A 14400-nucleotide genomic window follows, 5' to 3' on the forward strand; every position below is an offset into this window, starting at 1 on the left:
AGGGTATGCAGTGCTTTTGTGCATGTATGAAGTGCACGCCAGTGATTGTACCATACAGCTATATGCGTTAACTATGTCAATGAACTAAACACTTCCTAAGTTCCTAGCGGTCATAGCCTTTGATACCGTTATGCCTGCCTTACACTAACATACATAAGCACTTGGTTATTGTTCGATACGGACATATTGACGAACTCCTTGGCGCAACAATGTGAGAGCTGCGAAATTAAGCAGGAGGTCCCGGATCCGATTTCCGGAAGGGGCAATTTGGGGATTTATAATTTCTGAAGTTTCTCTGGTCTGGTCAGGTGGGAGGCTTTGGCCGTGGCTAGTTACCACCCTACCCATAAAGACGTGCCGCTAAGCGTTTTTTGTGTTCCGGTGCGATGTCGTCTAGAAACCGATTAAGAAATCTAAAAACTACATACAGCGGAAAGGCCGCCAAATTGTATTTATATTTTCTTTAATTGAAAAAATGAAAACAATTTTATTTTACAACAATAAAACTATTAATAATTAATATAATATTCATTCATTAACACATTCAAACAAAAAAACCCTTCAATTTTATAATATTAGAACCCCTAGGGTCCCTCGCACAAAGTCCGCGCATGCGTCAACCTTTAAATATGGGCATATGCTTTCGCGGACTTCTAAAGGAAAACGATTCCGTCATATAATATCAATTTGACGTAAATTTAACAGTTTACTCATCGCACGCATCAGAAAGTCTCAAAAGGAATATTTTTTTCCTTTTTCAGAAACATTTTTTTTTCAATTCAAACTAGTAGTTCTTCAGTTCAACCAAACAAACAAAGAAACTCTGTAGTTCTATAACACTAGCATAAATATGTTTAAAAAATAAAATAAAAACAGTTTGTTTCGTTAATTACATTGTTAATGTTACATATTGTGGAGACCTAGTAAGCATCAAAATACCTGTGTCAGGAGGACTCACTCTTCCATAGCTTAAAAGACAATATAAAAATATAGAGTAGGGTGTCTTGGTGTGTGTGTGTGTGTGTTTTAGTATGTGTGGGTGTGTGTTTGGGTGTGTTAGCTTACTATAAAAGGTCATCGTCCTTAAAACCGCAACTCTTCAGATTTCTTGGCTCAATGCATAGAGTAGGTAGGCAAAGGTGTTATATTAATCTTTTGTTTGAGTTTACAAGACAAAAGATCGAATTGGCTCGACAACACAATAAAACTCTTTATTTCCTGGAATTAATTATATGCAGCGAGGTAGGTATATGCCAATAACACTCACGCACGCAAAATTAAACAAAGGTGTAACAAAACAAAGTGCATAATTTTATAATATCGTTGTCGACCTTTGTTGTTTTAGATACTTTATACAGCTATTGCTTGATAATTAATATAGTTAGAAAACCTAAACGCGTCATACAATAATTAAGGTATACTTTAATAGCGACCCGTCCCGGCTTCGTGCAGGTATGTATAACTTTAAGTGATCTTACTACCATGTAACTTATTTTTGTGGCCACTGTACTTGTGGGCACTACTTACAGAAAAACATCATCGTCATCATTAACATTATCAATTACCAGTCCACTATAGGGCACGGGTCGCCTCTCAAAATACAACGGGGTGCCGAGTTCGAATCCCAGCATGCACCTCTAACTTTTCTAAGTTATGTGCGTTTTAAGCAATTCAAATATCGGTGGGAAACTACGCGAAATTGTGAGGTCCCCATTATGGTCTCAAAAGTGTGTGGAGTCCACCAATCCGCAATGGTCCAGCGTAGGGGACTACAGCCTAACCCCATCTATTTTTTTGCAAAGAATTATTCTACGATTATACAACACCTCGCCATCTAGCCCCAAGTAAGCGTAGCTTGTGTTATGGGTACTAAGTTAAGTGATGAATATTTATATGACTATAACTATACATAAATACATATTATATACGTATATTACTAGTATCTGTATATTATAATTATTTATGTATACCTATATATATATAAAAGAGAAAGTGTGTGTGTGTATGTTCCGTATAGGCTCCGAAACGGCTGGACCGATTTCAATGAACGGGCTGTGTACGCCGCTAGTTATTCATAAAAAATAGAACATAACACAAGTTACGCTTACTTTGGGGCTAGATGGCGATGTGTGTATTGTCGTAGTATATTTATTTATTTATATAAACACCCAGACACTGTAATACGTTCAATCTCCCACAATGGCTGTGGGTTCGTTTCCCAGACCCGTGCCCTGCAGTGGGCCGGTAATGGGTTGATATGATGACTCCTACGCTATCTCCATCGCTTGCTTAGTGACTGGAAGGCTCAGGGCCTTCCTATGAGGCGCGTAGATAGGATTGCGTGTACTTGGCGTGAAAAATAATAAAACTGATAATATTTTTTTTATTCAGATACATTCATCGGCCGATTGGCGCAGTGGGCAGCGACCCTGCTTTCTGAGTCCAAGGCCGTGGGTCCGATTCCCACAACTGGAATATTTTTGTGTGATGAACATGAATGTTTTTCAGTGGCTGGGTGTCCATAAGTATTTATGGTATATTATTTTTAAAATTATAAATCAGTTACCTTTGTACCCATAACACAAGCTACGCTTACTATGGGACTAGACGGCGATGTGTGTATTGTCGTAGTATATTTATTTATTTATTTATTTATTTCCGACGCAGCCGCATGTACGTATTCATTGGTACGTTTCAAACCTTCATTTAACGTGCCACTTTTATTAACCTCCTTTCGCATTTTGCAATTAAACACATAATGGTGTTGCATAATCACATGTTTATATGCTTACAGTTAATAGTGTTGACATTTTACGTCAATATCAGTTTCAGAGAATTATGTAGATTGGAAAAAAAAAATGCGAGGCAGTCTCGTGCAGTCGTGGCTTTTTTGAAATAAAAAAGTAGCCCTTGGCCGTAATCTCACCAGCAGGGCTAGCACGGGTAGGAGACCATAATTATATCCCCCGATTATATCCCCTGAAAAGCGATATAAGTGACGTGTCCACCTGCTGAAGCACGGGAACATGGAATAGGGAAGTTTAACCCCGTTTATTATTACACATATATTATGTGTATATTATTGCCAGTGCTCTGAGAGTTGATAAAGCTGTGGGAAAAGATACATTTTTATCCTTTCCCCGGGTATATAATTGTCTCCTGCCCATGCTAGCCGTGCAGCAGCGCTCGCGCAGGCAGGAGACAAACATTATATCACCCGACTATATCCTCTAAAAAGGGATACAATTAACGTGTCCAACTGCAAAAGTACGGGAACATGGAATAGGAGAAGTTTACCCCCGTTTATTATTACACATATATTATTTGAATATTATTTCCACTTGTGCGACCATAATTATATCCCCCGATTATATCCTGACATATACTATGTCTATTTTATTGCCAGTGCTCTGAGAATTGATAAAGCTGTGGGGAGAATACATTTTTATGCATTCCCCGGGGAGATACCTGTCTCCTGTCAATGCTAGCCGTGCTGGTGTAGTAAGTGACGATGCATTCGAAGGTGGTAGCGGGCTAACCTGTTAGTGATATGACAGTTATATTAAACCCATAATAATGAGTTTCTTTCTACGCGGCAACAAAACCGAACGTTTAATCGCTTGGCGTTACGCCTTTGTCGGTAAAAGAAGCCTCCCGCCACAACCGGCCAGACCAAACCAAAATTCTCAACTTATAAATTTATCTAAATTGCCCCTGCCGGTGATAGAACCTGGGACCTCCTCTTATAAGACAACAGCGCTCAGCACTGCGTCAGAAGGGTCATAAATATGTTATGATATAATTAGAATGCAAACTTGTAAATTTATTTCTTTAGTTATCTTAATGAAAGTATCTCATTTGTTTGCGCCAGCAATCTTTTTTCTTTTTAGAACCTTATTAGTTGGCATAGCGGCGGAATACTTCAGCTGACAGCAACCCTTCAAATGTCAGGGCGTAAGTGTTTTTTTTTTTACGCTCTGACAGCGAAAGTTACTGTGCCAACGTTATGCTACGTTTATTTATAAGGCCACAGCCCAAACATACAAAGCTGAGATTGCAGTCAATGTTGTAGTGGGACAAAAAAAATACTAAAAATGGATAATAATCCAAAAATTAAGTTTTTTTTTGTCCCCTATAACCTTTGACTGCAATCTCACCTTTGTATGTTTGGGGTGTGGCAGTTTTTTTTATAACCATATTAATAAAAAATGTGATCGCTTTCTACTCGGCATTGTATTGGAACGCTAAGGTAACTAGCCTCCCATTAGACCAGACCATCGAAAATTGTGAAATTATAAATTACAAAAAATATCATTTCACGAACACAACGGGATCTTATTCGCACTTATAAGAATACAGTGAACACCATTGCGCAAGATGGTCAAAAATCAGCGAGGTAGACTACTTTTTTTTAATTCCACTACAGGTTAGCCAATCTCGGCCACCCGATTGACGGGACTGGGATCGGGACGGCTGATTGGCGCAGTTTGCAGCGACCCTGCTTTCTGAGTCCAAGGTCGTGGGTTCGATTCCCACAACTGGAAAATGTTTGTGTGATGAGCATGAATGTTTTTCAGTGTCTGGGTGTTTATATGTATATATTCTAAGTATTTATGTATATTATTCATAAAAATATTCATCAGTCATCTTAGTACCCATAACACAAGCTACGCTTACTTTGGGGCTAGGTGGCGATGTGTGCATTGTCGTAGTATATTTATTTAGTATATTTATTAATCTCACTTGGTGGTAAGTGATGATGCAGTCTAAGATAGTAGCGACTAACCTGTTAGGGGTATGGTAGTCATACCCTCTAATCGGTTTCTAAAAGACATCACACCGGTACACTAAATCGCTATGCGGCACGTCTTTGTCAGTAGGGTGGTAACTAGCCACGGCCAAAGCCTCCAACCAGACCAGACCAGAGCAAATTCAGAAATAATAATTTCTCAAATTGTCCCTTCCGGGAATCTAACGTGGCACCTCCTACTTAAATTCACAGCGCTCACCGTTGCGCCAAGGTCGTCAAAAATCCTCTACTGTTTGAACTACATTGAACACGTGACGAGTCCATGCTTCCTACCAAAGATAATGGAGGCAAAGTTCCAATACTACTGCGCAGTCAATCACCGACTTTATTATCGCATTGTGTCGATACTGCCAATCAAACAAAGAGTTAAGTAAGAATCCATATTCCGTCGCTGTAGGTTTTACACAATAGTATTAAAAACAAATATAAAACCGACTACAATAACAGTAACGCAATCTATTCGTCTATCATATATATACTACGACAATACACACATCGCCACCTAGCCCCAAAGTAAGCGTAGCTTGTGTTATGGGTACTAAGATGACTGATGAATATTTTTATGAATTATATATACATAAATACTTAGAAAATACATATAAACACCCAGACACTGAAAAACACTTATTGCTCATCACACAAACATTTTCCAGTTGTGGGAATCGAACCCACGGCCTTGGACTCAGTAAGCAGGGTCACTGCCCATCATCATATCAACCGATAGACGTCCACTGCTGGACATAGGTCTTTTGTAGGGAGTTCCAAATTCCACGGTTTTGTGCCGCTAGAATCCAGCGGCAACCTGCGAAACGCCTAATGTCGTCCGTCCACCTCGTCGGGAGTCGACCAACGCTGCGCTTACCAGGGATTTTCTTCTTAACACACTTATTCGTCTATATGTAGGTAAAAATAAAAATTCGTTTAGGCACCCTTACTTAAATAAAAAGCCTATTATTATTCCATTGTCGACAATATACAAAAAAAAAAAACAATGCTTATAGAAAAAGCAAGAACTAATATTTTAAGAATTCTCTCCAATAAATTACCACATTACAACGAAACGAAAAAGTAAAAAGAAATATTTTCTACAACATTTTCAAGTCGTTGCCAAGTAAAATGATAGAATTACTGGGATACCTTCGTAGTTACTACAGCTAAAGTAAAGTAACCTAGGCCTTTTCATTTGATATCCATATTGAGAGAGTTGTGAAAAAATACGTATACCGCCATTTTGTGACGGCGACCATCTTGGACCGATTTTCATCAAACATAGCTAAGAACACTCCCGACTAATTCACCTTTCGAACAAGAAAAAAATCGAAATCGCTTAATACGTACGGCTGCTACGAATCCACAGTCACACCGACACACATAAATGCAAACAAACAGACACGTCAACTTATAACGGCCCATATACATAGTTTTTGCGACGGTGGTTAAAAATTTTTCTACAAAATATTTATATTTTACATTTTAGTTGGCATCCGATTTTTGTTTTGTTATAATTATAGATGGAAAAACGCGACAGTAGATTTAAAATATCGAGGCACAAGGGTGAACATTGTCAGTTTTCTGACCGGTTCGGCTGGTTAACGCAATAAAATTAAATATTACTAGTAATTAAGCAATAACATTAAGTGGGACATATCTCGTTTCGGAAGCGGTTATAGCGAAGTTTTAAAGCTTCACTTACGGTGGGATGTGTTCGAACCCCGGCATGCATTTAAGTTACTCTAAGTTGTTTGCTTTTTAAGCAAATAAAATATCACTTGCTTCAGCGGTGAAGGAAAACATCTCCACTTGGCGAGAATAAATCACGACGACAAATAGTTACAAAGAGCGACGGCAGTTATTCCTCCTAACAACTAACACGCATGCGAAACCTTTGATCAGAGATCTATTCCATGCAACTATGGAGGGTAGAGGTAAGGAGAGTCATCTTATATGGGAGAAAAGTTGAAAAAGTGTCCAGTTGTTGCGCTAAATAACAGTTCAAAAATCAATTATTACAGCGAGGTTATTATACAATTGATGAGTTTCTTAATGACAAGGTTGCTTGGAAGCATCCGGCTCCGCTTTCATCTCTCACAAGATAGAAAAATGAATGTTAAAATATAAAATGTAAATTTTTGATGTTGGAAAAGAGCAACTGCTGAGTTTCTTGCCGGCTTCTTCTCGGTAGAATCTGCCTTCCGAACCGGTGGTGGTAGTCAATACACACGGACAGACTTGACGTTTCAAAAGTGCTTGTATTAGGCCTACTTGAAATAAATGAATTTTGAATTTTGAATTTTTATCCTAATTTAATACATTTTGACGACACTTTTTCATATACACAGATGACTCTCCTTACCTCTACCCTCCATACATGCAACCAAAGCGTAAGAGACATAACTATAGATAATCGGTAACTTACGTTCTTTTACAAAAAAAATCAAAAAAAGAAAGCCAACTTCATCAAAGGATCAACTTGATTAAAAAAGTTGGCTGAATTTTAAGTCTTGCTTGACTCCATTCCTCGATCACACAAGTTTACACACTAGCACGAAGTTTGTTCAGTTACTGTTTATTCAACAGGTATTTACATTCATACAATATTGCCGTGACGAGAATACGAATGGGTATACTAATTTATTGTAGTTACCTCTGCCATAAGAATATCTTATGCGACGAATTTTATATTTTTCTTAAAGTAGTTTTACCTTTTTAGTATTAGCTCTTTGTGACAGAGTTCGTCTGGAGAAGTTATGCTTAATTCTACCGCAGAGCGGAATTGTTGCAATGCTGTGTTCCGCTCTGAACTATCCAATATAGTTTATGTGAGTATTTCGATCGCAGTCACTTCGACTGTTAACACTGATAACTGGTTTGTATTGAGTTAATTTACGCATCCGGCCTTGACCGTCCAACACTACGATTGATACCAAATAATATATGCAAGAGATTCACTTTTTTCACGTCGAATGCCTTGTTGGTCGCGTGAGTAGTTAAGTTCAACTATTGACCACGAGATCCTGGGTTAAGTCCTATTATATTTCACTTTTGGAGACGACTTTAAATGATATTTTTAATAAATAAATATACTACGACAATACCATCTTGCCCCAAAGTAAGTGTTAAAGTTATGGGTACCATTGGTTAGAAATGGCGTCAAATAAAAAGGAATATTAATAATAATAATTTGAGGTTATTTAAGAGCGTTGTATCTATAGTCTAAATCCGTAATATAATAATTATAATTAAATAAAAATAAAACGTTTATTTAAATTATAAAATAACTTAATTTTATAATTTAAACGTTTTTTTAAATTATAAAATAATAATAATGTTATTAAAGCAAAGCGGAGTGGAGGCTATTGGTCCAGCAGTATCTTAAGATGTTTATCATGTTTATCTCAGAGGAAGGCCACCCTCCAATACTTCCACCCTGACATGTAATTTGTAGTGATTATAGTTGATAGCTTAGTGGTGAAGCGGTGATAGCCTACTGGTTAGGACTCTGGCTTCACTTTCGGGGGGCCGAGTTCGAAACCCACCATGCACATATAACGAGTTATTTGTGTTTTAATTAAAATATCAATTACCTCGACGGTGAAGAAAAAATGGTGAGGAAACCTGCATGCCTGAGAGTTCCCCATAGTGTTCTCAAAGGCGTGCGGAGTCCACCAATCCGTACTGGGCCAGCGTGGTGGCCTAGAACCTTTTAATTGTGATAGACCCGTGCCCTGAAGTGGGCCGGGAATGGGTTGATATGATGATGATGATGATACTTAATAAAGTTATTAGTATAAGGCTCACCCTTGATAACGGTGCGCATCGTGAACACGCCAGGCCAGCTGGCGGACGACGGTCGGGCTGCGGCGCTGGCACTTGAGGCTCTTCCTTAAGCCGGTACAGCGACGAAGTTCTAGACTGTTGACAAATTAAACCTAATTAGAACTCCTTATAACAAGGAATAAAGATAAGGAATTAATCTTTAAAGTGTAAAAGCGCATTAAAGAACCTCTACACATTTCAGAGTTTATACTGTGCGTTTTTAATTTTAGCATTTCAAATATCACTTGCTTTAACCGCGAAGGAAATCTCTGTTAGGAAACCTGCATGCCTGAGAGTTCTCCATTTATTTTCAAAGGCGTGTGAAGTCGCAATCGGCTAGGTAGTATAGCCCGGTAAAAGGTCGATGAAAACCCCAAAGAAACCAGCCGAAAAATCAAAAAAAAAAAAAAAATTTGGTAACTCTGTAAAGGGCTTGCAAAGTGCATTGCTTTCAATAGACGGCTTCGTGACAGTCAAATAAATTTGACATGATACTGAATCCACCCGGGCATTCTTACTAATAAATACACACCTACTACACACGTCGCCATCTAGTCCTAAAGTAAGCGTAGCTTGTGTTATGGGTACTCGGATGACTTTTGAATATTTTTATGATTAATATACCTACATAAATACTTATATTCTATATATAAATAAAAGGCAAATGTGACCGACTGACTGACTGATCTATCAACGCACAGCTCTAACCACTTGACGGATCGGGCTGCAATTTTGCACACAGATAGTTATTACAACGTAGGTATCCGCTAAGAAAGGATTTTTGAAAATTCCAACCCTAAGAGGGTTAAATGGGCGTCCCCAAGTTTGAGCATCAATTTATTTTTAAAATTACATCCTTTAAAACTTTGATTTCAGGGTTTCGATAAAAAATAAAGAAAAAATGTTTCTCAAATTTCCAATTTCCAATTTTTCAAATAGGGGATGAAAATAATAATTTACGTTCATATTTTTTTATTAGCAGCAAGACATCTTTTTAAACCTTTGAAGTTAAATCCACATCAAAAATTGAACTTAACGTGAAGGAAGCCGCACGCAAAAGCATTCATGTTCATCACACAAACATGTTCTAGTTATGAGAATCGAACTCACGGCCTTGGACTCAGAAAGCAGGATCGCTGCCCACTGCGCCAATCGGCCGTCTTTATAATAATTGTGAAATTTTTGTTTGTTTGTTACTCCTTCACGCCCCAACTAAGAAATCAATGAACTTGATTTTTGGCATAGTGTTAGTTCAAAGGACGGAGAGTAACATTTACTTATTTTTATTACAGGGAACAAACTGTTCCCACGGGATTTGTAAGAACAGTAATAAACGCGGAAAACGAACGCGGGCAACAGCTGGTCGCAGATACAATTTTTTTTTAAAGACACTTATAATACCTAAAAAAAAAACAATAAATTAAATAACAATCATGTAATAACATTTGTGAACCTCTAATCAATCAAACACAATATCTCGCATGATAAATAGCGTTAATGACATTAATCCAGCCGTATCGCTATGGACTTTGGAGTAGGTGGGTACATGGTATGAAAAAAAAAAGATGTCGGATCCGTTTCGCAACTGTCAACTGCACCTCGACCGGTGCAATATCCTACGTAGGTTGCGACAAAAGCTTACTACGTCCGTACGGAAATTTACACATTATGTTTCGAAATATTTTTATAAGACGCCAGTTTATAAACCCCCGACGCAATAACGACGGGGTGTTATAAGTTTGACGTGTTTGTGTGTGTGTGTGTGTGTGTGCGGCATCGTAGCTCCTAAAGGAAGGAGGAAATGATTTTGATTTCGTTTTTTTTTTATTTGAAAGATTAATAAGCCGGGAGTGTTCTTAGCTATCTATGTTTGGTGTCGCTACAAAATGGCGGCTTGTCAAGGTTTTCACAACTCTACTAATTAAATACTATACACTACGATACATTTCAAATCCAAAATGGCGAATTGAATTTCTATTTCAATACTCCCTCAATTTGGGTATCAGTGCAGTATATCTCCCGCGTAGTTGGAAAATCTGGCTGGAGGTTGACCGTCGTGAACGAAATCGGTCAGGGAAATTTTTTCTCCAATTGATTGGCACCATTTTGTCGCTTTAGATAGATGGCGCTCCGATACCATATAAATCGTAGATAACTCTCACGCCTTCGGATAAGTAAACTTAGGTAGAAAATCTCAAACTTGGCACTAGGGTGGGCCCATTTATAATATTATGGATGAATGTATGAACTCACCGTTATCTCAGCATCCAGCTTAGCGTATACATCCGCGTTGTGTCTGCGACGAGCGCGCACCGCTTGGCGCAGTGTGCTTGAATCGCGACCGCACCATCCCCCGACTCTTTCCCCCACCACTTCTAGCATATCAGCTACGCGGCTGGAACAATCAAAAGCATTTGTTATTAAATAATATAGAACAAGCGGAAGCTTAAAGCTAAGGCTTAATTTCATGAGCATAAAGTAAGTCAACTTCTTTCTAAGCAGCTCATTGAAAGACATCAGTCACTAAAGGTAACGGGTCTCCTCTCAGAGTGAGAAGGATGTAGTTCACCACGCTGGAAAAGTGAGTGCACTCGTCTTTGAGAACATACCTCAGGCATGCAGGTTTCCTCACGATGTTCTTAGCGTTAAGGCTTTTTAATTAAAAGCGCACATAACTCAGGAAAGTTAGAGGTGCGTCGAAATCGGTCCCCACGCAAGAGAGGCCGGGACTGTATCTCCCAGGATGAGCCTTTGAGGTGCAAAGGAAGCACCGGCGTGTTCTTAGGAGATCCACCGGAGTGGCCACCGGGGTGTTTAAGTGGGTGAAAATTACGCATAACCCAAACTATCGCACCTCACTCATTCGTTACCCTATCAGGTGGCAGAGTTGACCCATCAAAAAACTGTCGAGTCGCCAAAACATGAGCTCAAACACAATATTAACAGCAGAGGTAATTGTAGCCGTCGACACCGTTCGGCGGTGACCGCCAACGCATCGGCGGCAACCGTCGACCTATAGTGGACACTTGCAGTTGTGACATCGTTCTGCTTGTGTATTTGAGCCATTGCACATAATAACACTACACGTGGTGTTGTGCAATTTCACCAGCTGTCACAAGAACCGCTGGGACAGAAGCGCCGGCCACGTCTGTTGTGATTCTATAATAATCGAGTCTTTATAATAATTCGGTACTAGTAGAGCTACGGGACAGAGCTCGTCCGGGGAAGTTATACCACAATGCTTATTTCTGCCGCTAAGCAGCATTGTTGCAATGCTGTGTTTCGGTCTAAAGGGCGTGGTTGCCGGTGTATTTATAAGCTCACTAGCGAACCCTCGCAATATCGTCCTCATATAAGTCAACCTTAAAAGATAGACATATGCTGTCGCGTATTTTTTTAGAACTTTCAAATGGGAACACCTTTGTAATGCATGATTTCATCGGAACTTTAACCATTTACGCAGCGCACGCGGCGGAAGCTCTCAAAAGAAAAAAAAACCCTATTTTGAAACATTCTTCATTGGTGCTATACTTCTGGTGGCGTGATGATACAACAACACTGAAATAAATTTTCAAATCGGACCAGAAGTTCCTGAGATCATCACGTTGAAGTAAACAAACAAACAAGTTCTTCAGCTTTATATATTAGTACATATAAGATTAGGGCTTAACACCGTTGAACTCAGGGCGGCACCTTGAAGGACGTGTTTCTTGCATGCGAAGTATGGCTCTGTTTATAGGTTATGGTTATGGTATACCACTGACATTAAGTGGATCTACTTGTTCAATCATTATTACACCCCCTCCCGAAAGGTTGCCATATTCAATAGCTATCACCGCTTTAAATATATATAAAAGTTTATATATTTTACTAGATGTGCACTGCGGCTTCGCCCGTGTAATTTTGGGAGGCAGCGTACGGCTGCATAGTCTACACCTATAGTAATATTATGAGATTTTTAGATTTTTTCACAATTTTTTTTTTATCTTAGGTAATTTTTTTTGACGTGACAACGTCTTATAATTCGATGGAGCCGGCTGCACGCACGAAAAAACATGACGTATGCGGCGTTACCTCGCTCTGAGGCGTTCCATTCAAGGCTTGAAGTGCAAGCGAGAGCGCGGAACGAGCGACAAAGAGGCACAGTCGGCCTCCGCGTTCGACATCTGTCTCTCTCCTAATTGAGTGAGCGATGCGTCCGCGTAGACAGCTATACAATAATACATTTACATGTTTTCGGCAAGGATGAAGTGCAGTGAAAAGTGAATGTGGTGTCAATTGTCTATAGCAACGATAATATCTATCAAACAAATAAAATTAAAATTTTGTTTTGAAAAATGCAACCATTCCATCAGTATTTTCTTACGTAGTTGTCACGTTCAACTATCGTCAGTAAGCCGACTTTACAGACAACCAATTTTTTTTCAATGAAAAGTATACCATATTAATTCTAATACATCCAAGAATATGTATAAAAAGTTTCATGAAGATCGGTTCAGTAGTTTTCGCGTGAAAGCGTAACAAACAAACATTCACATTTATAATATTAGTAGGGAAGATTATGATGGTCTATGTAAGTGAGACGCAGTAATAAAGGTCAAGCCGAGTTAATAAAACAAAAAAAATACAAGGCTCTTCATACTTTATGCTTTACGTAGCTAAATACTTATATTATGTGCATGTTACGTATTCAAGGGTAATGGAAAACCGTTGAAAAAATCCACGTAATAACACGAAATACCAATTACACGTTAATACGGAACACGAGTGCCGTGTGGTGACGGCACTCGTGGTTGCCACCACACAGTGGCGTGCATAGAGGGTATGCACAGGGTATGCAGATGATATAGTATGAAGAAAATCTCCAGTATGAGTTATAAATACTTGAGGGTAGGCTTTTTAGATCTCTCTTTTTAGAAAACTTAAGGATAGGCATTGTAGCCTATCCTTAAGTTTTTCATAACTGGTACTGGAGATTTTCTTCATTTTGTATCGTCTGCATACCCTGTGCATACTCTCTATGCACGCCACTGCCACCACCCCACCACCTCTTACCGCGGGTGTCGTACGAGGCGACTAAGAGAATATAACAGAGAACAGACAGCAGTGTCCTCTGTCGTACTACTACTATCTACTGCGAGGCTTTTATTCTGGATGACCAAACACAAATACAAACAAACCATATGAAATCAGAAAGGTAAATACGAACGAACGGAAAGGATCATCATATCATTACCGGCCCACTACAGTGTGCTGAGTGCGAGATTATTCCTCTATTATATTGCGTATAAGTTAACTATGATTTATATCAAACACTAGATCTCTGGTCCCTAGATGGCGCTCTTTCGACACCATACTGTAGCGGTCTCCACATAACAAAACTAAATGGCGCTACAAAAATCCTGCATCGCGCTAGCGAATGATGTGTTCACGAAGAATGCCTATATATACAACTTCCAAAAATGAATGCTCGGACTTCGTTCCCCGAGCACGATCACCCTCTCGGAGGAAGATTTTCCTATTGTTACGGTCGAGCGTATTACCATAGCTCCCGTACAATACAAATCATAGTCAACTTTTACGCGATCGAATAGATAAAAAATCTCGCACTCGCATAGGACACTGGTCTCCTCCCACAATGAGAAGGGTCCACCAAGCTGGCCCAGTGTGGTTTGGTGAAAATCCTACGAAAATAGCTTTGGTGCCTGATCGGTGCCTGGTCGGTTCGTGCCGTTTCGAACTTTGGTTCGCAGTTTCTATACTGTTTTAATATA

The 14400-nt window shown here is 39.2% G+C and overlaps 1 protein-coding gene across 5 annotated transcripts in view; it reads right to left on the reverse strand.

The window, feature by feature from the left end:
- The window catches only part of LOC120634183 (glycerol-3-phosphate acyltransferase 1, mitochondrial), an 88059-nt gene that overhangs the window by 28483 nt on the left and 45176 nt on the right, over positions 1–14400 (reverse strand). For all 5 annotated transcript variants that reach the window (XM_039904623.1, XM_039904622.1, XM_039904618.1 and 2 more), the window contains 2 exons: positions 10880–11021; positions 8609–8722 (listed from right to left, as the gene is read on the reverse strand). In XM_039904623.1, the coding sequence (XP_039760557.1) occupies positions 8609–8722; positions 10880–11021 (256 nt within the window). The remainder of the gene's footprint in view (positions 1–8608; positions 8723–10879; positions 11022–14400) is intronic.

Source organism: Pararge aegeria, chromosome 23 (assembly GCF_905163445.1).
Source record: "Pararge aegeria chromosome 23, ilParAegt1.1, whole genome shotgun sequence".
NCBI classification, from domain to species: Eukaryota; Metazoa; Arthropoda; class Insecta; order Lepidoptera; family Nymphalidae; genus Pararge; species Pararge aegeria.